The 25,292-nt window shown below is 44.4% G+C and overlaps 2 protein-coding genes across 3 annotated transcripts in view; one reads left to right on the forward strand and one right to left on the reverse strand.

The window, feature by feature from the left end:
- Positions 1-311: 311 nt before the first annotated feature.
- On the reverse strand, positions 312-14,280 carry GPR65 (G protein-coupled receptor 65). Its single transcript, XM_034769006.1, has 2 exons — positions 14,029-14,280; positions 312-1,837 (listed from the first exon to the last, which is right to left on the reverse strand). The coding sequence occupies exon 2, from the start codon at positions 1,693-1,695 to the stop codon at positions 688-690; it is 1,008 nt and encodes a 335-aa protein (XP_034624897.1). The 5' UTR covers positions 1,696-1,837; positions 14,029-14,280; the 3' UTR covers positions 312-687.
- Positions 14,281-23,849: 9,569 nt separating this feature from the next.
- GALC (galactosylceramidase) overlaps positions 23,850-25,292 on the forward strand; it is a 57,670-nt gene continuing 56,227 nt past the window's right edge. For both annotated transcript variants that reach the window (XM_034769000.1, XM_034769002.1), the window contains exon 1: positions 23,850-24,111. In XM_034769000.1, the coding sequence (XP_034624891.1) occupies positions 23,899-24,111 (213 nt within the window). In that variant the 5' untranslated portion in view covers positions 23,850-23,898. The remainder of the gene's footprint in view (positions 24,112-25,292) is intronic.

The following is a 25,292-nucleotide window of genomic DNA, read 5'->3' on the forward strand; positions in this document are numbered from 1 at the left end:
ATCAACAACCTTTGGCACGTGGCCCGCCATGGTAAGCACCCTGGCGGTCCGGGCTGGTTTGTTTACCTGCTGCATCCACAGGTTCAGCCGATCGCAGCTCCCACTGGCTGCAGTTCACCGCTCCAGGCCAATGGGGGCCGCAGGAAGCGGCGCGGACCGAGGGATGTGCTGGCCACCGCTTCCCGCAGCCCCCATTGGCCTGGAGCGGTGAACCTCAGCCAGTGGGAGCTGCGATTGGCCAAATCTGTGGATGCTGCAAGTAAACAAACCAGCCTGGCCTGCCAGGGTGCTTACCCTGGTGGGCTGCATGCCAAAGGTTGCCAATTCCTGGGTTAGAACAATGACACTAGTCCTGCCTCTCCACTCCAGTTGTATACTGGTGCAACTTCAATGACTTGCTCTGGTCACATAATGAATCCCTATTAGATCCTCCAATAATAGAACCCACGAGTCCTGACTCACATTTACCTCCTTTAGATCACTAGACCACGTACTTGCCCTTGCATGGTATATGTAAAGCAAAAAAATATAATGGCTGAATTTTCCCCTCAGTTACACCCAGGCAACTCCACTGATTTCACATTATTTTGAATACTATACAGCTTCAGTGGTGTTTCTTGGGTGTAAATGAGGAAAGACTTTGGCAGTTCACTATATTGGGCATTTTGGACAAAAGTTCATTTTCACTTAAAGGTCTGTAGATGACTTCAGTGTCACTGCTGTAGTATTCTTTTTCATAATACTAATCATAGTAGCATCTGTTGGCTGCTGTAACTCAGATTGCCGCACACAAAAGCAGCGCTTGAGCATGTTCAGGATATCCGTTCTCCCAGTTTCACTCACAAAGCAGTACAGAATTGGGTCAGCAATACAGTTGAAACTTGTTAAGGCCTGAGTAATTCTATAAGGCTTAAACATATGGATAAAGTTGCCATTGTCTGGCTCATTGATGCTGCGAATCAGCAACACAGCGTGGTAGGGAGTGAAGCAAAAGAAGAAAGTAATGGTGATGCTCAATAGCAGCTTCTTGACTTTCTTTTTTTCTCTATCTTCTGTGGCTTGATTATGCTTCACAGCTTGGTAGATTTTTTGGTAGCAAAACAGCATGATTGCCAAAGGGATCATGTATCCTGAGCATATCCGGAAGATGTTTAGTATGGCTTGCCATTTTTCCAAAGGGTATTTATCATAACATAAGACATGGTCAGTGGAATTGCAAACCTTGTGGAATGTTTCATCCTTCACCAGAATCATACCGTTAAGGCTGGTTTCCAAAACCCAAACAAAGATGCTAACAAGCAAGGCAGATTTTCTTGTGCGCAGGTGTTGGAACTTGAGAGGGTGAACTAATGCCAGGTATCTATCAACGGAGATGCAAGTGAGGAAGGCAGCACTGGTGTAAAAATTCATGTACATAAGGAAGGCAGAAATCCGGCAAAGCAAAGCAGAGAATTGCCAGGTATCTTCATGCCAAGTGTAATCAATCCACAGAGGCAAGGTCAGAGTGTATAGGAGGTCAGCTAGGGATAAACTGAAGAGGTATATAGCTAACTCATTTTTTTTCCTTACTTGTATATAAGATACACAGAGGAATGAACAATTGACAGGAATACTGATCACAATCACAGTGATGTAAACAAATGGAAACAAGTTCTTATCCAGATTGTAATCATCCATGCACTCAGTGCTATTCATTGTCCCCTCCTTAGAACAATCATTGAGTTAATTCCAGCCTGGATACAGAAGAGCAAGCTCTGTAGTCTTATGGATCACTTTCTTCTGCTAATTCCCCAGGGCACAACGACAAGGATCCCATCCACTGCACTGAAATTTCTTTCTGTTGCAAAAAAAAAAAAAAAAAAAAAATTGGTTGATCATTCAGTTAACCTGGTGCGCAAAAATGCAGTGGTCCTTCGAAAGCTCCAAGCCAATGCAGGAGTAAAAGAGCTAGACTCATAAGACTTGATTCTCATAGGGGCCAGTTGCTGCTCCCTGATTCAAAGTTGTCCAGCTTTGGCACAAATAGGGATGTATAGGGGCTGCCCCCAACTTATGCCAGTGGAGGAACAGGCAAAGTGGAGTGCTTCTGTGCAGTGCCCCCTCCTCTCCCTGTCCCACCCGTGCCTCACCCTGTTAATGTCCCTGACACATCTCTTCTTTCCCCTTACACAGAGGATCAAGCTGGTGGCTGACACAGATAGCAGCAGAGCCTCCTGCACCAGCTTCAAACCAGTGGAGAGTTCTTGTACACAGGCGGCATTCTTCACAGGCCTTCTCTGGATACTTTAAAGCTACTCTGTGCTGGCTACACAGCGACATTAAGAAATAACTAACAGACTTGCCATCAGGTCAGTTTCATGACTCAATATAATACCTGTAACTTCAAATAATTAATTCCAAGATCAGAGTCTATGCTGTCCTAATGCACAGGACAATCTCCCAGTTCCCACTCATGAAGCTAGCACCTTCCGCTCTTTCAGATCCCTTCGAAGAGCTCCCTACATGAAGTAAGTTTATTTTCTTATTTAAAAAAGGAAGGATTCCCATTTACTTCAATGGGTTTTGGATCAGGCCCATAGTGAATGTCGTAGCAACATCAAATCAAGCTTGAATTGCTGACAATTTCAAAGACAGATTAGGGTTTTTTTAAAGCTTTAAAGCTGTTCTTAGTGCCATACGCAGTATTACTCTGGGTTAGCAATGTGCTTCTTAATGCTGAGATTCCCACGGTGATGAATTTCTCCAGTTCTCATTTTTATCTTTTTAAAAAATTGTTACTGATATGGCTCATCTGTGTGAGCCAGTCAACCTTCATTTCACTTATTCTCCATGTCTAAAGAGAATGGGCTTGACCTGTCCCCACTAAAGCCCCTTTACACTGCTCAAGGGGTGACCAGGCCCTTAAAGGGGACAGAAAAAGCCTTCTGAATACCCCAGTGCACGGGTGGAACAAGCAGCCCGGCACCACCTCCTCTCAGAGACCCAACATAGGGTTTGACCAAGGAAGTGGCCAAGGGGAAGTAGGGAGTGGCTGGAACACTCTTCACTCTGGCTATTTAGAACTGTGGAAAAGCTCAGTAACTTAATGCAGAGGCTGTTTTGGCACCTAAAGCAACCCCAAATCTGCCCATTTTGCCCCTTACTCTTCTGAGTTGCACATTCTGTCTTGTGCATCCTGAGAGGTGCAGCATGGAACCTGGGCCATTCCTGAGACAATTAGTATAGGAAAGAACCAGTTCTGATGTGTATTTACTGAGTGAACAGGATATGTGCTTTGCAAAAATCAAGAGATCTCATCTTAATTTGTGTAAACTCTCCTTCTTTCCCTTCCTAATGCTTATAACATCTCCTTGTGTCCCAGGCCTAGTCTACACTACAAAGTTAGGTCAGTGTAAGCTACCCTGCATCGACTTACTCGTGCATGTATCTAGACTTAAATTTATCTCCCACTGATGCAGGTGCCTCATTATGCCAACATAGTAACACCAGCTCCCTGAGCAGTGTTGAGCCATGGTTGATGTATGGAGGTGAACACGGAATGAGAGTGGACACCATAGGTGCCGGAGCACCCACAGAGAAAAATTAGTGGGTGCTCTGCACCCACTGGCAGCCAAGCTCCCTCCCAGCGTTTCCCCCTGGCTGCCACCAAACAGCTGTTTGGTGGCGTCCTGGGAGTGGGGGGAGGAGCGGGAACATAGCACGCGCAGGGGAAGAGGCGGGGCCGGGGTGGGGATTTGCAGAAGGGGTTGGAATAGGGACAGGGAGGGGGCGGATTTGGGGCGGGGACTTTGGGGAAGGGGTTGGAATGGGGGCAGGACAGGGGCGGGGCCACATGGAAGGGACCGAATTTGGGCAGGGACTTTGGGGAAGGTGTTGGAATGGGAGTGGGGATGGGGTGGGGCCACATGGAAGGGATGGAGTGGGGGCGGGGCCAGGAGTAGAGGGGGGTCGAGCACCAGGAGAAAGCAGGGAAGTTGACACCTATGGTGGACACTCCGTTACCTTTGTCAACCCTAATTGTCCTCCTGCAGTTATCCCACACTGCCTGACACTGATTGCTGCGGACACACCACTGCTCAGGGGTCGCAGAGACCATAAGTCCCTCACATTTAAAATCTCTGAGAATTTTTGAAATGCCTTTTCCTGGTTGTCCAGCTTGGTGAGCACACCTCTGTCTGTTCTCCAATGTTACGTGCAGCTGCCCAGCTGACCACACTGGCTACACGCTCCAGACATGCTCCGGCCTGAAGTAGACAGGAGATATTGGATCTCTTGGGCTGATGAGGAGAACAGGCTGTGCAGACACAGCTCTGAACCAGCAGTAGCAATGTCAGTATCTATGAGTAGATTGCTGAGGGGATGCAGGAGAAGGGGTATGACAGGGATCAGCAGCAGAGCCACATGAAAGCCAAGGAGTTGTGGCAGGCATATCAGAAGGTCAGGGAGGCCAACAATTGATTCGGCACTGAGCCACAGACCTGCTGCTTTTACAAAGAGCTGCATGCCATACTTGATGGCTACCCCACCACCATCGCACACACCACTGTGAATACCTCCAAGGAGCCTGAGTCACAGGCCTCTGCCATGAACTGTGAAGAAAAGGAGGTAGACAAGGAAGAGGTGTATGGGGGACTGATGAGTGGGGGGTCTACCTGTGCTGCAAGCCAGGAGCTGTTCTTGACTCCACTGCAGTTTAGCCAGTCTCTGCAGTCGAACCTTGGGTAAATAAATCTCCCATTCCAGGTACGGCTCCCACAACTTAGCAGGACTCAGTGATTGACTTTTCATTAATTTACTTGTACTAGAATAGGTAGTGGTACAAAACAGAGGTAGAGTTGCTGTCTGCTTTTCACTCCCTTCTAGAGTTGGGCTGGGGGTGGGAGGGGGTCAACCGTGCAGAGTAGTTTGTTTATGTACACAGGGATGTCCCTTTAATCCTCCTGACAGATCTCCATGAAATTTCCATGAGGGTACAGTGCAATCCCCTTCCAGAGGTTTCTAGGGATGGTGGCTTTATTTTTTCCTCGGAGGTAGAATACTTTCCCATTCCAGTCAGCAATAACTTCGGCAGGCCCTATTGTCTTAAAGAGGCAGCATACGGGCCCAGGCAACTTCGGGACACCACAGCAGCTGTGCTCTTTTTCCTCTTTGTTACCCTCAGGAGTGAAATATCAGCTAAAATCAACACTACCTGTGGAAAATGGTGCCAGCATTCAGTTCCATTGCCCTATACTCATAGTTTCATACCCCTGAGCAATTCCCTACTTGGTTCTCTCACCCCTAGCGGTCATACTCATCATTGCTTGAACTGAGAGTGGCACTGGGCATGAGCACTCCAAAGTAGAAGTGTCAATAAGCACGTCTTGTTTAACCGAAGAGCTCTGACTCTTAAGTTTTTCTTTCCATTCCTACTATACTGACAATGGTACCTCTGTGTTTTATCAGCTGCAGCTGCTGTGGCCTTGAGGGGGACCCTCCACACCAGTGGAAGGACTGACCCAGATAAGGAGAAAAGAGGATATAGGAGGATGTGTTCTGTGAGATCCTGCAACCAAATGCTGGATCAGAACATGAACTGAAGGCCTGGAGGGTCAATATTGCTGACTGTGTGGAGAAAGAAAAAAGTGGACAGCTGAAAGGCCCAGGAGTCCCAGTAGGAAAAGGAGAGGGAGATGCACCAGGACAAAATGAAGCTTCTCCGGCAGCAAACACAAATTCTGCAGACTCACTGTTCAACAATCCTGGGCTAGACTTCCAATGCAGTTTGTGGAGAACTGCAGAACAGCACCTTCCTACACCCCCTCAGCATTCCACATGGCCTCAGGGCCCACACACCTACCCCTACCACTCCACCTTGGGGGAAAGCATGGACAGCTGCAGCAGCATGTACAAATCAACTGTAGCTCTCACAGGTCAGTCTATATCACTACAATGGATATCAGTGTTCCTTCCTCTTGTTTATTTATTAAAGTTCCTAAAAAAATTTAGGTTAAAAAGTATTTACTTGTAACTTCTTCAGATTTTTTGGGAGCTATTTTTGTAAGTAAATAAAAACCTTTTGTTTTGAAAGCAATTAATCTTTATTAGTTTACAACACATGATGTGAAATGCCTGCTGCCAGTGAAAGTAGTGGTCTTGTTCTCACAACCCATAGGATCACAGTGCCAAACAGTGTAGTCATAATAAATGTACACCAAGCACCCCAGCATTAATAGGTGCACTGTCAGTGATACATGCACAGGTGTGCAGAAAGCATCACACAATTTCTACAGCCCCAGGTTGAGCATAGTACACCATAGAACGTTACTGTGGCTTGCTGTGCTCTTTCAAAGCTTTCCTAAGCCATGAGATTGTTTGATAGCCCTTGTGTCTGGCTGTTCAAACTCAGCAGACAACTGCTCCACCTCCATGCCTGCAACAAGTTTTCCCTTTTTGCTTCACAAAATTATGCAGGACCCAGTAGGCAGCTATCCTTATTGGGGTATTTTTGCACTGAGAATAACAGTTGAATGTGCTCTTTCAATCTACCAAAGATTAACTGTGATGCTGCACCTGCTGAGCCTGTAGCTGAATCTTTCCTTGGTGCTGAAGAGGTAGGTAGCGTTGTTCCTAAGAAGGGAGATGAACAGAGGATATTTTCTATGGCTGAACTTTAGAAAATGAAGCACTGCATAGTGATTCTCCCCCTACATCTGAGGCACCAAAAGCTCCAGAGAGTCTTGTTCTGGTGTGAAACTTTCCAAAGTTATATGCTTCTGCCTGGATCATAGAAATCAACAATGGGAAAGACCTGTTAGGTCATATTGGTTCATTCCCAACCAATTATAATAATAATAATTAATGGAGATATCCTATCTCCTAGAACTGGAAGGGACCTTGAAAGGTCATCAAGACCAGCCCCCTGCCTTCACTAGCAGGACCAAGTACTGATTTTGCCCCAGATCCCCAAGTGGCCCCCTCAAGGATTGAACTCACAACTCTGGGTTTAGCAGGCCAATGCTCAAACCACTGAGCTATCCTTCCCCCCAATATGTGAAGGGAAGGTCTTGTGGCTAAATCCCAGGACTAGCTGGTAAAATACTGAGACTGTATTTTCCCTTCTCAGGTGCAGACTTTCTATGTGACTTTGGGCAGACAAGAATCATAACTGGAAGGGACCTCGAGAGGTCATCTAGTAGAGTCTCCTACACTCATGGCAGGACTAAATATTATCTAGACCATCCCTGACAAGTGTTTGTCTAACCTGCTCTTAAAAATCTCCAATGATGGAGATTCCACAACCTCCCTAGGCCATTTATTCCAGTGCTTAACCACTCTGACAGTTGGGAAGTTTTTCCTAATGTTCAGCTTAAACCTCCCTTGCTGCAATTTAAGCCCATTGCTTTGTGTTCTATCCTCAGAGGTTATGTCCCGTCTCAGTCTTCTCTTTTCCAGACTAAACAAATGCAATTTTTTCAATCTTCCCGCATAAGTCATGTTTTCTAGATCTTTAATCATTTTTGTTGCTCTTCTCTGGACTTTCTCCAGTTTGTCCACATCTTTCCTGAAATGTGATGCCCAGAACTGGACACAATACTCCAGTTGAGGCCTAATCAGCGCAGAGTAGAACGGAAGAATTGTGTCTTACTTGCAACATTCCTGCTAATACATCGCAGAATGATGTTCGCTTTTTTTTGCGACAGTGTTACACTGTTGACTCATATTTAGTTTATGGTCCACTCTGACCCCCAGATCCCTTTCCGCATTACTCCTTCCTAGGCAATCATTTCCCATTTTGTATGTGTGCAATTTGTTTCTTCCTAAATGAGGTACTTTGTATTTATTCTTATTGAATTTCATCCTATTAACTTCAGACCATTTCTCCAGTTTGTCCAGATTATTTTGAATTTTAATCCTATCCTCCAAAGCACTTGCAACCTCTCCCAGCTTGGTATTGTCTGCAAACTTCATAAGAATACTCTCTATACCATTATCTAAATCATTGATGAAGATATTGAACAGAACTGATCCCTGCAGGATCCCCTTTCAGCATGACTGTGAATCACTGATAACTACTCTGTGAGTATCAGAAGGGTAGCCATGTTAGTCTGGATCTGTAAAAAGCGATAGAGTCCTGTGGCACCTTATAGACTAACAGACGTGTTGGAGCATAAGCTTTTGTGGGTGAATACAAATTCGTATTCACCCATGAAAGCTTATACTCCAATACGTCTGTTAGTTTATAAAGTGCCACAGGACTCTTTGTCGCTTTTTACTTTCTGAGAACGGTTTTCCAAACCATTTTGCACTCCCCTTATCGTAGTTCCATCTAAGTTGCATTTCCCTAGTTTGTTTATGAGAAGGTCATGCGAGACAGTATCAGAAGCTTTATTAAAGTCAAGATATACCACATCTACCGCTTCCCCCCCATCCTCAAGGCTTGTTACCCTGGCAAAGAAAGCTGTCTTTTTGATTTTTAGATCATTGAAGATCTCCTGATTAAGGAGGCTCCATCTACATTACAAATAACTGTTGTGTCACCCCTCTAATTTCTTGAGCTAGTCAAAGAATAGTTCAATTTTGTAATGTAAGATGGGCCTTTCAACTTCTTGTGCTTCATATTCACCATTTGTGAAATGTTGTGAATGATACCTACGACCTGATAGTGGTGAGGCTCAGTTAGTAGTTATATTGGGAATAGGCTGCCTCTTATCACCCTTTGCCATCCTTCTGGTAAATAATATAAGTAGGGAACATAAGGCTATAGTTTTAGGGTTCAACTAGTAAAAGTATCTAATATCTACTTCTTCCCACCAGCTGGTTGTGAATCCAAATATCTAAATAAGAGTCAAACCCACCAATGAGGCAGATTTCTAAATTTCCTTTCCCTTCAATCCAAATATCAAATGTAGAATTAAACTTGAAAAAACATTATTTTCTACATCCTCATCCTGAATCTGAATACCACAATTTAGAGTTAACCACAAACCTTCTGATTTTCAAAATAAGTTTTCCTGTAAATTTGGCTGTTTGCTGAAGCTGTGTCAAATGCATGGTGCCCCCCCTTTTAAAAATAGGGGTTTAATGTCCCTGCATGGATGCCACGGCTGCTGATTTGAAGTTTCATGTACTAAACTGCACTCTATTCAGTTTGTCAATCTCAGAGGGCTCTGGTCAATAAACCATACTGGGATTTGAACCTGTGGTTGTAAGCAATCTGTAGAATAGTCAGCTTAGAGCTCAGACTTCTAAGCCACAACTTTTGGTCTTTAGTGGTGCTTTTACTTCAAGGTTTGCTAAATAAAGTTCAGGAGATAGCACATTTCAGTTGTAGTGGGGTTTGCTAACTAATACAGAGAAAGGAATGGTTCTCTCTGACTCATCTGTGGTTTTAGTGTCAGACAGTGCGTCAGCAGAAGAGAAGGAGAAGCTTGCTGTGGTATGAGAATGTTAGAGGCCCAATGTGGAAGAACCATGCTACTGTCAAGTACATTGACTGAGGCTACAGCAGTAAAGAACTGTTCCTGTAAGGGGACAGTTAAGGAAGCCAGCTGGGGCACTGGGATTTCTGAGCAGTGTTAGCAATTTCAGCCTATGCTCTATGGACTTTGCATGCATGGGCTAAAGTTTGTGAATTCATCAGACAGAAAACCCAACATCAGATGTGATTAGTCTGAGGTTCACAGTGGGTTTTTCACCCAGCTCTAGCTGTTATTGCACTACTCCCTTTACTATAGGGATACTTTCCCAACTCTAAAGGAGTCAAGTGGCATTCAGCACATCACTTGTCCTTGCCAATGTTTGACTCAAACCAAGGCAACTAATTCCTCATTTCTAGGAGCATGAAATTCACACAAATTGGAAAATGGGGGAAAATTCCTCTTAAAGAAAAGAGACCCCAGCCTGTGGATATTTAATTGAGAGACTGAGATAATTAATTTAAAAAGGAAAATTTAGCAAGAAGAAAGGAGTATTTAGCAAGAGTGAAGGGGAGCTGCCTTCCAGTATTGTTTGCTAAACTGCCTCCCTGGTGAATAGGGCATTTAAATGTAGGCAGAATTATTTCACTTAAAGCACAGAGATCGAACATTTGCAATCTGAGCCTATTTGCAGGTGTTTGGATCCTGGGTTTTGGTCAGGCCCTTTTGTAACAAAGTAAAGTAAACACATGTAGGAAAGCAGGATGAGCAGGAAAATATGCTGCTGTTTCACCCTCCCAACACCTGAGTCACGGCACTCTTCCCTTTCCTGTCATCTACTGTAACTGCTCTCTTGATTCCTCCCAATGTTTACTGTCATACCATTCCCTACTCTTAGACCAGCATCCTGGTTCTCCTCCCATCCTTTCTTCTATAATCTCCTCACTGACCATGAGCCTCCTCCTTGTGCTAAAACTGTTGTCTCATGTATTGTATTTGTCAGACTTAGACTGCAAGATCTTTAGGGCTGGGAACTTGCTTTGCTTTTATTCTGCAAAACACTGTATGCAATAAAGATTAGATTCAGAGACAATTTTGCATGGAAAAAAAAAGATGGAGAGATGAAGCAAGAAAGGTGAAGATTCAGAGGACAAGTGGACTGTCCCTCCCCAGCAATTCTTTATGTCCTTATTTGAATAGGTCACTGTCCGCAAGTGTTCTTTACTAATATCCATCAACAGCTACAACATGTTTCAGCATGAGCTCTTTGACAAAGGAAAGTGCTTGTGCCAGGAGGCAGCTTCTGATCTCCTAAAAAAACCTGTTTTCAGGCCATATTGTTACTATTACTGACATATTGATACTATTTAGGCCCAGTCATGCTTTCAATAGGAGCATCCCATTAGAAGCCTGTCATTCTGTCACTGACTAAACCTGGTGAGTAGCCTGCATTGCATATACTTAAATTTGTAGCTACTTGAAGAGAATCATAACCAGGACTGGCTAAATTCTGCCTTTAGCTATACACTATTTTATTGGCTGGGAAGGGAAGAATTTGGCTACAATGTTTATTTCACCACTTCATGATTCTTGGTTGGAATATTTCATACATAACTCACCTTTTCTGAATGACTGAAATGAATCATTCCTAAAGCCTTCATTCAATAGGTAGTCTATTCTTCTGTTTTGGGGAGTTATAGTTATTGCTTAGAATGATATTGGGTTATAGTTTTGGGAGTTATATCTATTTATTGACCAGACTGTTTAATCTTCTCCATTATAGAATACATATAAATCTAATTTTGAGTTTGCACTTCAAAAAATAACTTTTATAGGACCAGATTTACTCTTAGTTACATTGGAGTAAATCCAGATTTTGGAGTTCTTCCAGCCTCATGTTTGTGTAACTGTGAGAGTAGAATTTAGCCCATCATATCTTACATTCTGGTTTCCAAATTAAATATATCCCTAACATAACACTACATGGGATTAACACATAACACGGGGGGAGGGATAGCTCAGTGGTTTGAGCATTGGCCTGCTAAACCCAGGGTTGTGAGTTCAATCCTTAAGAGGGCCATTTAAGGATCTGGGGCAAAATCAGTACTTGGTCCTGCTAGTGAAGGCAGGGGGCTGGACTCAATGACCTTTCAAGGTCCCTTCCAGTTCTAGGAGATAGGATATCTCCATTAATTTATTTAATTTAACTTTCCGTTCATTTTCTCCTGTCTCCAGTAGTCCAATAGCAACCAATAGTCCTGATTATTTATCAGTCTATTTCTTGATCACTATTTTGCTACTTTCTCCCCACCACTCTAGTATAGTGAACCAGCTGTAGGAATAGACTGGGAAAGTTAAATATGGAATAATAAACTTGGGTAACATCTGGAGAAATGGACTGGGAAATCATATCCTTTTGGGGAAGTATGTAAAGAAGCTAATAAGAACCCTTTCTAATCATTCCAGGAGGAAAGTGCATCTCATCTATGGTATCTCTACAGTTCCCATCACCATAGTATGTGTATTCTGAACACTGCAGTTTAGATCTACAGAGCATTGTCCAGAGAGGACTTTGGAGATTCTCTTTGCACATTACCATTTGAACGCAATAGAATCAGCACCAAAAATATCCTTTGATTTGATCATAAACATGAAATGAAGATTCTAATAACATTCTACCATTTTCTGAAGAGACCTCCTACTTCAATTCAGCGGAAGAAAGTCCCCCCCCCCCAGACTGGAGAATACCTTAGTCTTGGAAATTAGAAAAGCCCAAGCAGAGTCTGACTAATGGTTTTGTGTTATGAACAGTGAGGCTTATGCGCTCATTTCAACAAATCCTATGTTAGCCACTAACAACCAGCTTAATCTCCTTTGAAGCATCTGCAACAAGCACATTTCACCATTCCTACATTTCTAATTCAAAAAGATCCAACTAATTGCTACAAGCAATTTTCAGTATACTGTGCTACGCTGCTGTAAATAAATGGCTCTGCAGGTAAGATAAGCAATTAGAGAACTGTGCTGGAAGATCTGCGAGGGCTGCTGCTGCAGTGGTTCTATGCAAAATAGTAGTAAAGCAGCCGGAAGTTGTTGGTGCAGCTAGTTGACCTGAAATGCCTGTTTCCTATCAGACCCATGTTGAAAATTGTATTGTTTCATGTGCTTAAAATTGAAACCCTCTAACAGTAATACCTCCCAAATCTAGATTTCAATCTGCATTTTGCAAGTGGTCCCTATCTTTAGAATGAGCAGATCCAAAAATTCAAGTCTGAACCTTGACAAAATTTTGGATGTTTGAAGACTGGATTTTTAATTGGATTTTTTATGCTTGAGCCCATATTTACTTAAAATGCATCCTATACTAGTGTGGTATCTTTTGTGCCCCATGTTTTTGTTAAAAAACAAAAACAAAAACACGCATCTTCTTTCATGAATTGTTAAATTATACTCACAACTGTTATAAATGTAGTCTCTTTATTAGGGAGCTAGGGAAGCCTACAAAAGCATTAACTTCTGTTAACTCTGAGATATGCTTACAAGACTATCATAAAGCAATAAAAAAATATCCCAAATATTATTAAAATAAATCAGCTAACACATAAATAACAGAGGTCATTGGTTTGGTAGGATGTAGTTCACACATTTGTCTATTACTATGATTTTGCTATACCTTATATGAAGCACATTTTTGCTATTGCACATTTAGAGAGAAACTATGTGAAATATAATACATATGGTGCTAGAAACATTAATAAACCACTTTCTAGAGCATCTTGTCTTCAGTCTCTCTTGCTTAGTTTGTAAGCTCTTTGAAGCAGAGACTATTTGATTTTTTTGTATTGTACATGGCTGTGCATATTATTGGTGCTAAACAAATAATAAAATAATCAGATGAGCTGCTGAAACTCCTTAGCCATGATGATGCTAAGGAGCAACATAGTAATGGAAACTATACAATAGAACCTCAGAGTTACAAACTGACCAGTCAACCATACATCTCATTTGGAATTGGAATTACACAATCAGGCAGCAGCAGAGACAAACACATGAAAAAAAAGGAAGTACAGCAGAGTACTGTGTTAAATGTAAACTATTAAAAAAGGGAAAGCAGCATTTTTCTTTTGCATAGTAAAGTTTCAAAGCTGTATTAAGTCAATGTTCTTTCAAAAGTTTACAGCTGAACAACCATAACATTTTATTCAAACATTTCAAAGTTGGGAACAACTCCATTCCTGAGGTGTTCGTAACTTGGAGGTTCTACTGTAGTTTATAATCTGAAAACCCATCTGAAAATATTTTCGTTATTCCCCACCTCCTCTACAAAACAATAGAGGCTTTTAACTCAGCCAGTTCTTTAAGAGCAATAAACCATGTCCACCAGGTTGGAGTAGTGTCTTAAATCACCCCATCTTTGGAATGATCCACTCACCCTTCTGCCTCATGCACATGTTGGTACTATAGCATCAGACAATCTCTCTCCACACCCTCACATGCCTCAGTGTTTAGCAGTTCTGTCTGATGTTGTCACCATCACATTCAAGGAGAACCAGAATGAGAATTCTACTAGAGGATAATGCTGCTGATAAAAGTTATGTCCCTGCTAGCTTCTTAGATGTTCTGGACTTACCTGGCAAGCTATGCTTTCCAGTGTTGCAGTTTTTACTGTGATACCATAACTACTGTGAACAGCAGCTGATTTTGAGACAGGAAACTACAGCAAAGACTGTCCCTAAAGAAACAGGAAACTGCAATGCATATATTTAATAGAGAATACACCAATGAGAAAGCAGCTCAATAGGTAGGATTTATGTATTCAGAATTGAAAAACAAATCTGCTTTACTTTTCAGGCACTAATTTTTGTCTTCCACTTTGTCCTATTAATTTTGGTTTGGCAGCAAGAAAGTGGGCAAAATGACTGAATAAGCCAAGGTGCCCAAACTTTGCCCATCTGAGTTCTTACTGAGGATCTGATCCTACTGGCTGAAGTATCAGTAATGCATTTTTTAATTCCAGCCCTTCTCTGGCAACCTCCCATTGAATCAGATGGGAATTGGTCTGAGCAAAGCCAGAGTATAAAGTGGAAAGGATCTAAGGGTTTGGCCCAGCAAGAATCAATTCACTTCAAAAACTGTAAATACAGATTTAAAAAATGTATTTATATTCACCCAGTTACAGGGGCAAGTCATTCAATGGGCATTTTGCTTCAGTAAGGACTACAGGATTTGAGCCACAGCATGAAAGTATAATAGAATATACCTGATATGTAAATATAGTGATCATTTCCTATGAATTGAAACTAGGACCTGCTCCCATTTAAGTTAAAAGGGGGAAGTTCAGGCCCTTTGAATCTTTTAAGAAATAATTCTGGCTTAATGTGACTATTGCACAGTTGGCTAATCTATACAGATCCTCTTTTTTGATGTGGGTAAGACAATTTGGTTTTGCCTACATTAATTCTCATAACATCTGAGTTTGCATGGGAGTGATTCACTTCTGCATTTGGGAAACTGGCACAACTTCACACCAGATTTCTACACACTAGGTAACACAAACAGATGGCCTGTTTGCTGATTCAGGTTAAATACCAGGAGAAATTAAATATAAGTCTTGGTGGCTGTAGCAGGGCAATGACTCACCACCACAGCACCTCCTGCTGGTCATCCTGGGAATTAGCTCTGTCCATTCAGGAGCACCCTCTGTAGACCACTGTTTCACTTGCCATTGGCCCCAGTGTCCTTCTCTTGGGGTTCTGCTGCCTGCAGTACCCCAGTCTCACTGGGTCTCCTCTCCCTAGAGAGCCTCCAACCCTCTATCTCCACCTTGCCTCAATCTTTAGCTACTGCCAGTCACCATCTAGCCCCCACTCACTGCATCAGACTGCAGTATAATTGCCACTCATCATCAACTAGGAGGGTCTGGATCTGCTGCTTTTGCCTACCCTTGGGCTGCCCTTGCAACCCCCATACCCTTCCCAGCCTTTAGCAAGGCCTATAGCCTGGGGATTTTCCAGACCAGAGCTCCCCAACCCTACTCCAGTCTAGGTACCCTGCTCAGCAGCCAGACCTATCCCTCTCAATAGCTAGAGAGAGATGATCAAGCTCTGGCTAGCAGCCCTTTTATAGGGCCAACTGCGGCCTGATTGGGGCATGGCCCCAGCTGAGGCTGCTTCCCCAATCAGACTTTCCCCAGCCACAGCCCTCTCCAGGACTGTTTTTAACCTTTCTGGGCAGGAGCAGGGTGACCACCTAGCTACAGTGGCATATTTCAAAATCTTGAACTAGGATAAACAGCAAATACAGGCTCTGTTGAATCAGAAGACAATGCCGGAGAGCTCTTTTCTGTTTGATTCTAAGTTTTGGATCCTAGTTTCCAGCCAGAATGAGACACAACTTTTTAATATACGGAATTTGCAGTGATGGGCTGGATACATTGAACCTAAAATCACTGAATAGTTTCAGACTGAAGGATGCCTACAAAATGGGGTCCAGACACTGGTCCCCAATATGGCAATTGGGTGGCTTTCTGCAAGCTGGGATGGTGGGCAGATCAGGGCATTATTCTGAAGGAAATTTCAGTCAATCTTTCATTCTGCTCACTGTCAGAAACATTCTCTAGCTTCCAGAGCTTCTGACTCACCTTTCGCCTGCCCATTGTGGACTCAGGAGGAAACTGGAGGAAGCTCAGTTTTTCTGTTGAAGGTTCTCATTGTGCAGTGAGAAAGAAGCAATTTGTTTTTATCATTGTAAAATGTTCAGACTGCTGTTTTTTTCCCCCTTGTATTATGTTGTATATCAGCTACTATTACAAATTTCTTCACTGTGCGCTGATCAGAAAAGGAAGCAGAAAAGGAGATGATGCATCATACACTGTGCAAGAAAACACACTTCTCATAGGTGCCTGCTTGTACCAGGGTTGAATTTGTCCAGTGTCTGTGTCCCAAATTCAAAGAGATGCTGTCACTGTTGGATTGGGCATTTGTCATTGAAAAAGAGAAACTGAAAAGAAAAGAAAAAATTTACTGTGTGTAAAATGCTTTACATAGGAAGTAGATGGCAAGTATTTTGTTTAAAGCTTTAATATTTTTATTTAGTTTGGGATTAATAAGTGCTTCCCTCATTCCTCCCTGGGGTGCATGTACAAAAGCTAAAAGCAACAAATGTAATTTATTGGCAGCACAGGCGCTGACTTTTGTTTTTCCCAGGGGGTGCTCCACCCCTACTCCATGGCTCCACTCCCGCTCAGCCTCTTCCCCCAAGATCCCACCCGCGCTCTGCCTCTTCCCACTCCCCTCTTCCCCCTCCCCCGAGGCCCCTGCGGTCCAACGCTTGCTCCTCTCTGCCCCCTCCCAGTGCCTCCCACCAGCTGCTCGCTGCTCCGCTGGCCATCCTGGGGCCCGCTGAACAGCTGATCTGCGGCCAGCTCCAGGGCCACGGAACTACTGTTGCTGGTGGGTGCTGAGCACCCCCTATTTTTTTTCTGTGGGTGCTTGAGCCCCGGAGCATCCATGGAGCTGGTGCCTATGATTGGCAGAAGACAAGACCAAGATTCTCAACCCAGATTAAGATTCTTCAAATGCTGTCTATAATTGCCTGCACAGGAAGAAGACTTGGATGTCCTGATTCTGCAAGTTGCTTGGCACCCTCAGCTACTGAGAGGTGAGAGGACTCGGCACCTTGCAGGACTGAGACCTGAGTCATGTCCTGAAAATCAACAGATTTGGCCTCTGATTGGCAAATGAGATGATGTTCATTCCAGAGTTGAGGGTCTTCTACTGAGAATAATATGCCTCCACAGATGTATTCATTTAGGTGCTCAGCAAAAATTACCCAACTGACTTCATCTGGCTCATCATGATGGCAAAATATTACTAAGCAGCTCATATAAAAGCATTAGGATGTGACAAGCTATATGGTCTAGTGGATTGAATATGGACTGGAGGTCAGGAAGTCTAATCCCGGCTCTGCCACTGACTCACTTTGTAGCCTTGAACAGTCATTTAACTTCCTTATTGCCTTCTCCCCCTTGTAAAACAGAGCTAATAATACTGGTTTACATATCTCACTGGGGTGTGGGAAGATTAACTAATTAATGTTTGTAATGCTTTGAAAATAAAAAATTGTATACATGAGCTCAGTGTTATTAAGGATGAGCAAACAAACAGGAAACAGTCATCATTTAGACACTACAGTTCTTCAGCAGCATAAGGAGTAGAAGCAGTTGCTAGCGTAAGCTCAGCAACATGCCTTATGTGGATAAATAGATAAGAGCTGGCTTTCTACATCAAGATCTGACCCTGACTAGCTATGTGATCGTGGGCAAGTCCTTTCACCTCTCTGTGCCTCATTTTCTCCATCTGCAAAAGGAGTAACTATTCTAGTAAAGTGCTTTGAGATCAATCGATGAAAAGTCCTATTTACAGATAAGAAGTGTTAGTATTATTTCAGTGCATTAACAATTTGACGACCTTCCCTTTATACAGAATGTTTTATTGGAGTAGGATCTGTGTGGAAAACTTGGCTTGCTTTTATTGAATATTGTTTACTATTTCGGTTATTCATATTTTGTAGGTGCATGGCAGTACAGCAATTAAATATCCTCCAACGTAGATAATAAAAACAGACCCCATGAAGTGAGAACCTTCTCATCCCGCTAGGCACCTCTATACCATACCATACACCACCTAACCCACCATACTCCTTCTTGGAAAAGCCTTGAAAAAAAAGTTTGTTATGTAGTGTACTCTGAAGAAGACAAAATCCAGGTTCTGGCACAGCAAAGTGAGAAGTGTATTCCAGAGCCAAGTATCCTTCGCCAATAAAACCCTGCCACCAGCTCACTACTACTTGCCAGGGGGCGCTATAATCTTGTAGCCTTAGATAGGGCCGTCCTTAGGATTTATGGGACCCTATGCAATATTATTAAACTGGTGCCCCTATGCCTGACGGCAGCCCGGGCTCTGAGCCCGGGGAGGGGGCGGGAGGAACGAGGCAGCAAAAGATACCGAGACGCCCGGCTTGCCTCACGGCAGCGGAGACTCACAGTTCTCCGCAGAGAGCCTCATACCCTCTCCCTCATGCAGAATGTGCAGCGCCGACGCATTCGGCTCTGTGAAAATGGCCTCTGCCTCAGGAGACTGCAGTGTGCACTGGGTGTGCGGGAACCAGCCCACTCTTACCTACTTACATGGGCAGTGGGTGAAGCTGCCATTTGGGGAGGCTAGTTCCCCAGCCCACATGTGGCCCTGCCCATACTCCACCCCTGCTCTGCCCAGGCCCCGCCCTCTCCCCACTGTCTCCCTTCTCTCTTCCCTCCCCCTCCTTGATTGCCCTCTTCCAGCCAAATCCCTGAACCCAAATGAAGAAAATGACATTTGAAAAAAAATACTCTTCTGCAATTTCTTTCTAAAGAAAATGGAGCATGTTTTCCAGTGCATGCCAGAAGGTAAAGACTGAACATGCAGAAGGTACCTAATTAAAAGCACTAAACTTGGGAATAAAAAATGTCAGTCACGGGTTTTTTGATATACCCTGAAATTTGTCAAGAGATTTATTTGCAAAAACTTTGTAGTAAGGGCAAGTCAGTTGTCTTGCTGAATACAACATTAAATATTATAGCATACATGATGCAGCTCTTCTCTGTTTTACATTTTCTTAATCAGTATTTCTAAGCTGATTTTATATTTTAAATGTACTCTTAAACCTTCATAAAGTAATCATTCCAGATTACTACATATTTAACTCACTGAAAACAAAGACATTATTTTAAATTAATCAGTCACAGAGGTTTATGTGTTCATAACAATGTTCATTGGGGAACACGAATTTACTTTGTGTGATTTCCATAACAATAGACATGTTTATGAAATTTCACCAACTTTAAAAAATATGTTTCCAAAGATTTAAGGCATAACAAAGCATTTTATATCTTACTAAGGTACTGATTTTGCTAGAAGGTTCTCTTAAAACTAGTTCATCAAATAGTCAGAAGTAAAGAAAAGGAAACTCGTTTGTCCAGCTATGTGGCAGGAAAGGGGTGTTGTCCCTTTAAGGGCTCTCTTCAACTGGGTCACTACAAAAAATAATTTTCCCTCTGCTGAAACTCACACCTTCTTATCAACTGTTGGAAATGGGCCACCTTGACTGCATTGGCCTCGTTAGCACTACAAAAGTAATTGTCCCTCCCTTGGTATTTATCCCTTCTTGTCAACTGTTGAGAATAGGCCACTTCTACCTTAATTTAATTGTCTCCTTAGCACTAAGAAGAACAGGAGTACTTGTGGCACCTTAGAGACTAACAAAATTTATTAGAGCATAAGCTTTCGTGGACTACAGCCCACTTCTTCGGATGCATATAGAATGGAACATATATTGAGGAGATATATATACACACATACAGAGAGCATAAACAGGTGGGAGTTGTCTTACCAACTCTGAGAGGCCAATTAATTAAGAGAAAAAAAAAAAAAACTTTTGAAGTGCTAATCAAGATAGCCCGGTACAGACAGTTTGATAAGAAGTGTGAGAGTACTTACAAGGGGAGATAGAGTCAATGTTTGTAATGGCTCAGCCATTCCCAGTCCTTATTCAAACCGGAGTTGATTGTGTCTAGTTTGCATATCAATTCTAGCTCAGCAGTCTCTCTTTGGAGTCTGTTTTTGAAGTTTTTCTGTTGTAATATAGCCACCCGCAGGTCTGTCACTGAATGACCAGACAGGTTAAAGTGTTCTCCCACTGGTTTTTGAGTATTTTGATTCCTGATGTCAGATTTGTGTCCATTAATTCTTTTGCGTAGAGACTGTCCGGTTTGGCCAATGTACATGGCAGAGGGGCATTGCTGGCACATGATGGCATATATCACATTGGTAGATGTGCAGGTGAATGAGCCCCTGATGGTTTGGCTGATGTGATTAGGTCCTATGATGATGTCACTTGAATAGATATGTGGACAGAGTTGGCATTGGGCTTTGTTACAAGGATAGGTTCCTGGGTCAGTATTTTTGTTCAGTGATGTGTGGTTGCTGGTGAGTATTTGCTTTAGGTTGGGGGGTTGTCTGTAAGCGAGGACAGGTCTGTCTCCCAAGATCTGTGAGAGTAAAGGATCATCTTTCAGGATAGGTTGTAGATCTCTGATGATGCGCTGGAGAGGTTTTAGTTGGGGGCTGAAGGTGACAGCTAGTGGTGTTCTGTTATTTTCTTTGTTGGGCCTGTCTTGTAGGAGGTGACTTCTGGGCACTCGTCTGACAGTCTCTACGCAAAAGAATTAATGGACACAAATCTGACATCAGGAATCAAAATACTCAAAAACCAGTGGGAGAACACTTTAACCTGTCTGGTCATTCAGTGACAGACCTGCGGGTGGCTATATTACAACAGAAAAACTTCAAAAACAGACTCCAAAGAGAGACTGCTGAGCTAGAATTGATATGCAAACTAGACACAATCAACTCCGGTTTGAATAAGGACTGGGAATGGCTGAGCCATTACAAACATTGACTCTATCTCCCCTTGTAAGTACTCTCACACTTCTTATCAAACTGTCTGTACCGGGCTATCTTGATTAGCACTTCAAAAGTTTTTTTTTTTTTTCTCTTAATTAATTGGCCTCTCAGAGTTGGTAAGACAACTCCCACCTGTTTATGCTCTCTGTATGTGTGTATATATATCTCCTCAATATATGTTCCATTCTATATGCATCCGAAGAAGTGGGCTGTAGTCCACGAAAGCTTATGCTCTAATAAATTTGTTAGTCTCTAAGGTGCCACAAGTACTCCTGTTCTTCTTTTTGCGGATACAGACTAACACGGCTGTTACTCTGAAACCTGTCCTTAGCACTGACCTCCGACTTGGTAAGGCAACTCCCATCTTTTCAGGTGCTAGAATATATATTGTTTACTGTATTTTTCACTCCATGCATCTGATGAAGTGGGTTTTAGCCCACGAAAGCTTATGCCCAAATACATTTATTAGTCTCTAAGGTGCCACAAGTACTCCTCATTGTTTTTGATGAAGATACTGTAAGATGACGGGAGAGAGCTCTCCTGGCAGCTTAGTTATTCCACCTCTGCAAAAGGCAGTAGCTATGTCACCAGCAGCAGCTCTCCCACCAACATAGTGCTGTCTACATGGGGAGGGTTAAGGTTGGTATAACTATGTTCCTTAGGACGTGGATTTTTCATACCTCTGAGCAATGTAGTTATACCGAAGTAAGTGTGTAGTGTAGACCTGGCCTTATACTTTTACACTTGATTGCCAGAGTTCATGCTCCTTTCTATGTTCATGAGTAGAATTTGACTTCCAAAATTTAAAGGATGCCTTTTTGCCTTAGCTGCTGCTTTTACTGTGTTGCATAGCCATGATGGCATTTTTTTAATCTTCTATTTTTTTTATTTGGATTACACATTTCATTTGAGCCTCTACTATGGTGTTTTAAAAAAAATTTTCATGCAGCTTGTAGGCATTTCACTCTTGTGACTGTTCCTTTTAATTTCTGTTGAACCAGCCTCCTCATTTTTGCGTAGTTGCCCTTTTTGAAGTTAACTGCTACTGTGGCTGGCTTCTTTGGTATTCCCCCTACTCCCAGGATGTTAAATTTAATTACATCATGGTCACTATTACCAAGCAGTTCAGCTACGTTCACCTCTTGGACGAGATCCTAGGCACCACTTAGGAATAAATCAAGAAGCGCCTCCATGGGTTCCAGGACTAGTTACTCTAAGAAGCAGTCATTATGTTACATTGGGGTACAGCTGTTGAGGGTAGTTTATTGCTCCAGTGTGAGCATACTTGGCTGCTTGCATCAGTGCTGTCTAGTGTATTTACAATTATATTTTGTGGCAGCACATGGTTTACACCCTAGTGATTTGGGGCTGATATTTCCCCTCCAGCCCCATCCAGCTCTGTGGTGCAATGGTTCACCTCAGACAGCTTCAGCAGGGCTTTGGAAACAGTCCAGTATCAGGTGGTGCAAATACACACAAAATATTAAAACCCCTACAGAGTTGCCAGATTCCAGTTTTCGACTGGAACTCCCAGTTGAACAGGGACCCTGGCGGCTCGGTTAGCACTGCTGACTGGGCCATTATAAGTCCAGTTGGCAGCGCAGAGACTAGCAAGCTCCCTTCCCTCCCAGGAAGCGGTGACTGGTCCTTCCAGTTCCTAGGCAGAGGGGCAGCTACAGGGTCTCCGCGCGCTGCCCCTGCCATGAGTGTCAGGTTCGCAGCTCCCATTGGCTGGGATCCCCTTGACCCCAGCGGGGAGCCCCCTCCTGCACTCTAAACCCCTCACTCCCAGTCCCACCCCAGAGCCTGCACCCTCAGCCGGAGCCCTCATCTGCTCCAACACCCTAACCTCCTGCTCCAGCCTGGAACCCCCTCTTGCACCCTGAATCCCTCATTTCTGGCCCCATCCCTGAATCTGCACCCCCAGCCCAGAGATGGTACTCCTTCCCACAAACCCAACTCCTTGCCTCAGCCCGGAGCTCCCTCCCACACTCCTAACCCTTAGGCCCACCCCTCAGCCTGGACCCCCTCCTGCACACCAAACCCCAGAGCTCGCACCCCAGCCAGAGCCATCACCCCCTCCTGCATCTCAACCCCCTCTCACACTCAGAACCTCTCATTTCTGGCCCCACCCCAGTCCAGAGCTCATACCCGCTCCACAACCACTGGCCTCAGTCCAGAGCCCCCTCCCACACTTCAAATCCCTTGACCCCACCCAGCCCAGCCCCCTCTCCTCCACCGCAGAGTTCGGACCTCCAGCTAGATCCTGCCCCCTCCCTGCACCCCAATCCCTTGCCCCAGCCCAGAGCCCCCTCCCACATGCTGAACCCCTCAACCCCCGCCCCCCCGAGCCCCCTCCTGCACTCCAACCCCCAGCCCCAGCCTGGTGAAAGTGAGTGAGGGTGGGGGAGAGTGAGCTATGGGGGGGAAGGCCTCAGAGAAGGGGCAGGGCCTCGGGGCTGGGGGTAAGGGTGTTAGGTTTTGGGCTGTTCAAACGATTGGCAACGCTAAAGCCAGGCTCCTGGCTCTGGCCCGCTCGCTCTCACTACGTCAGGCTCTGACCCTGAACAGAACTTAATTCCTACCGCCCTCCGTGGCCTGGGTTGAACCTGAGGCTTGACTCCAAGCACCGCCCCCTCTTCCCACGTGTGGCTGGACCCGCGCTTTGCAGCCTCACTCCTGTATCTCCCCCTCTGTACAGCCCTGGCGGAAACCCTTCAGCGCAAAGCTCCGTCCCAAAGCTAATACGGCGCCTGCACTCGCTCTACCGCACTCCCAACATAGCGTCGCAGCGCCATTTTCCTGCCCATACACAACATGGCAGCCACTAGCTTCAGATCACGTTATCACGTGACCTCCGGCCTCCCTCCCCTTTGGGAAGATGGGGGCGGTTCGCCGAGAGGTCTAGCCACTGTCAGGTGACCGCCGGCTGGCGTGGTCATATGACAATGGCTGGCAGATGGTTGTAGCAGAGTTGCTGTAGGAACGGGCTGGCTGCTATGGACGCTGCTGGAGGGAGGCGCGTACGGCGCCCGGGCCCCCCTCGCCGGGCTGGTGCTCCCTGCGGGCGAGTTCTGCTGTGGGGCTGGGCCCTGCTGGGCTGCGCCTGGTGCCCTCGCCCCCCGGGGGCTGCTGCCGCCGGCTACGCGCTGGACGATTCGGGCGGGCTGGGCAGTGAGTTCGACGGCATCGGGGCCGTGAGCGGCGGAGGGGTGAGCGGGGATGGGCAGGGAATGAGGGGGTGAGGTGTGGGGCAGGGGTGGATAGAGAGGGAATAGGGGTGAATGGAGGGCTGGAGGGGCAAGAGGGATGGGGAATTATTGGGTGTGGGGACAGAGGTGGGTGTGAGGGCGGGAGGGAACGAACGAACGAACGGGTGCTGGAGAGAGATCAGACCCTTAGGCAAATTCTGGGTGGCCACCCACTCATTGTGCTTCCGTGTGGGGTGAAGAGAACTGCCCTGTCTCTTGTGCTGTCTGTGCATGAGGCCTGCCCCTCGGATTTGTAATGCAGAGTGAAGGGTTTCATCTAAGGAAAACAAGAAAAATAATAGTGTAGTGAAATTCAGAAGAATGAACATGTGTCCATGTGTGATGGTGCATTGAGGGGAATGGGGTGGGCATATTGTTGCCAGTCAAATTTAGGTGCTAAAAGCATGGCACCAAGTTAGTGTTGGAGGGAGATGAGAAGTTCCCTAAATGTGAGTAGCAGGTCCTGGCTGAGAGTAGCATTTGAGGTTGAGGAACAGTGTGGGAGAGCGCTTCTTGTTCTCCTTTTCCCTCTTGCAAAAAAGATGTGGGATGTGTGTGAGTTGTGGTCTATTTCCAGTTAGGATGATATGAGATTCTAAAGGACAAATGAATCTTTGGTGTAACTCCATTGAAATCTTGGGATTAATTTTATTCTTGACCTACATTTTAAAGAATTCTCTTTATTGTTTTTAAAATATTTAAACCACCAAATGACCAGTAATTTTCCAGGGACTTCTTCCAGTCCAATGATAAGTGTCACGAGCTCCATTCAGGCTCTACTGTGATAGGTAATTAGCACCTCTCTGGAGTTAGCTTGGCCATGTAGTCTGATTTGGGTTTAGGAGGAAGAAAAGCCGGGAAAGCTTTTAGAGGAAAGAAAACCACATTAGTAGGAAATAGGTTTTTGCTTAGGAAAATGTTCCTGTCTCCTCATGCCCATATTGGATCCCATTTTCTCCTCCCACTCCCCAATATATACTTCACAACACCATAGTGCTGCTGCAGAAAGCTGGACAATAGTCATTTGTTAATGTTTTTTTTACTATAAGACAGTAAATTTTGTGTCTTAAAAGGGTGTTGAGTTTTTGTGGTATCTGGCTGGCTGAGTTCCTGCTGACGTGATTCCTTAGTTCTTGGTGGGA

The sequence above is a fragment of the Trachemys scripta genome, chromosome 4 (genome assembly GCF_013100865.1).
Source record: "Trachemys scripta elegans isolate TJP31775 chromosome 4, CAS_Tse_1.0, whole genome shotgun sequence".
Classification (NCBI taxonomy): domain Eukaryota; kingdom Metazoa; phylum Chordata; order Testudines; family Emydidae; genus Trachemys; species Trachemys scripta.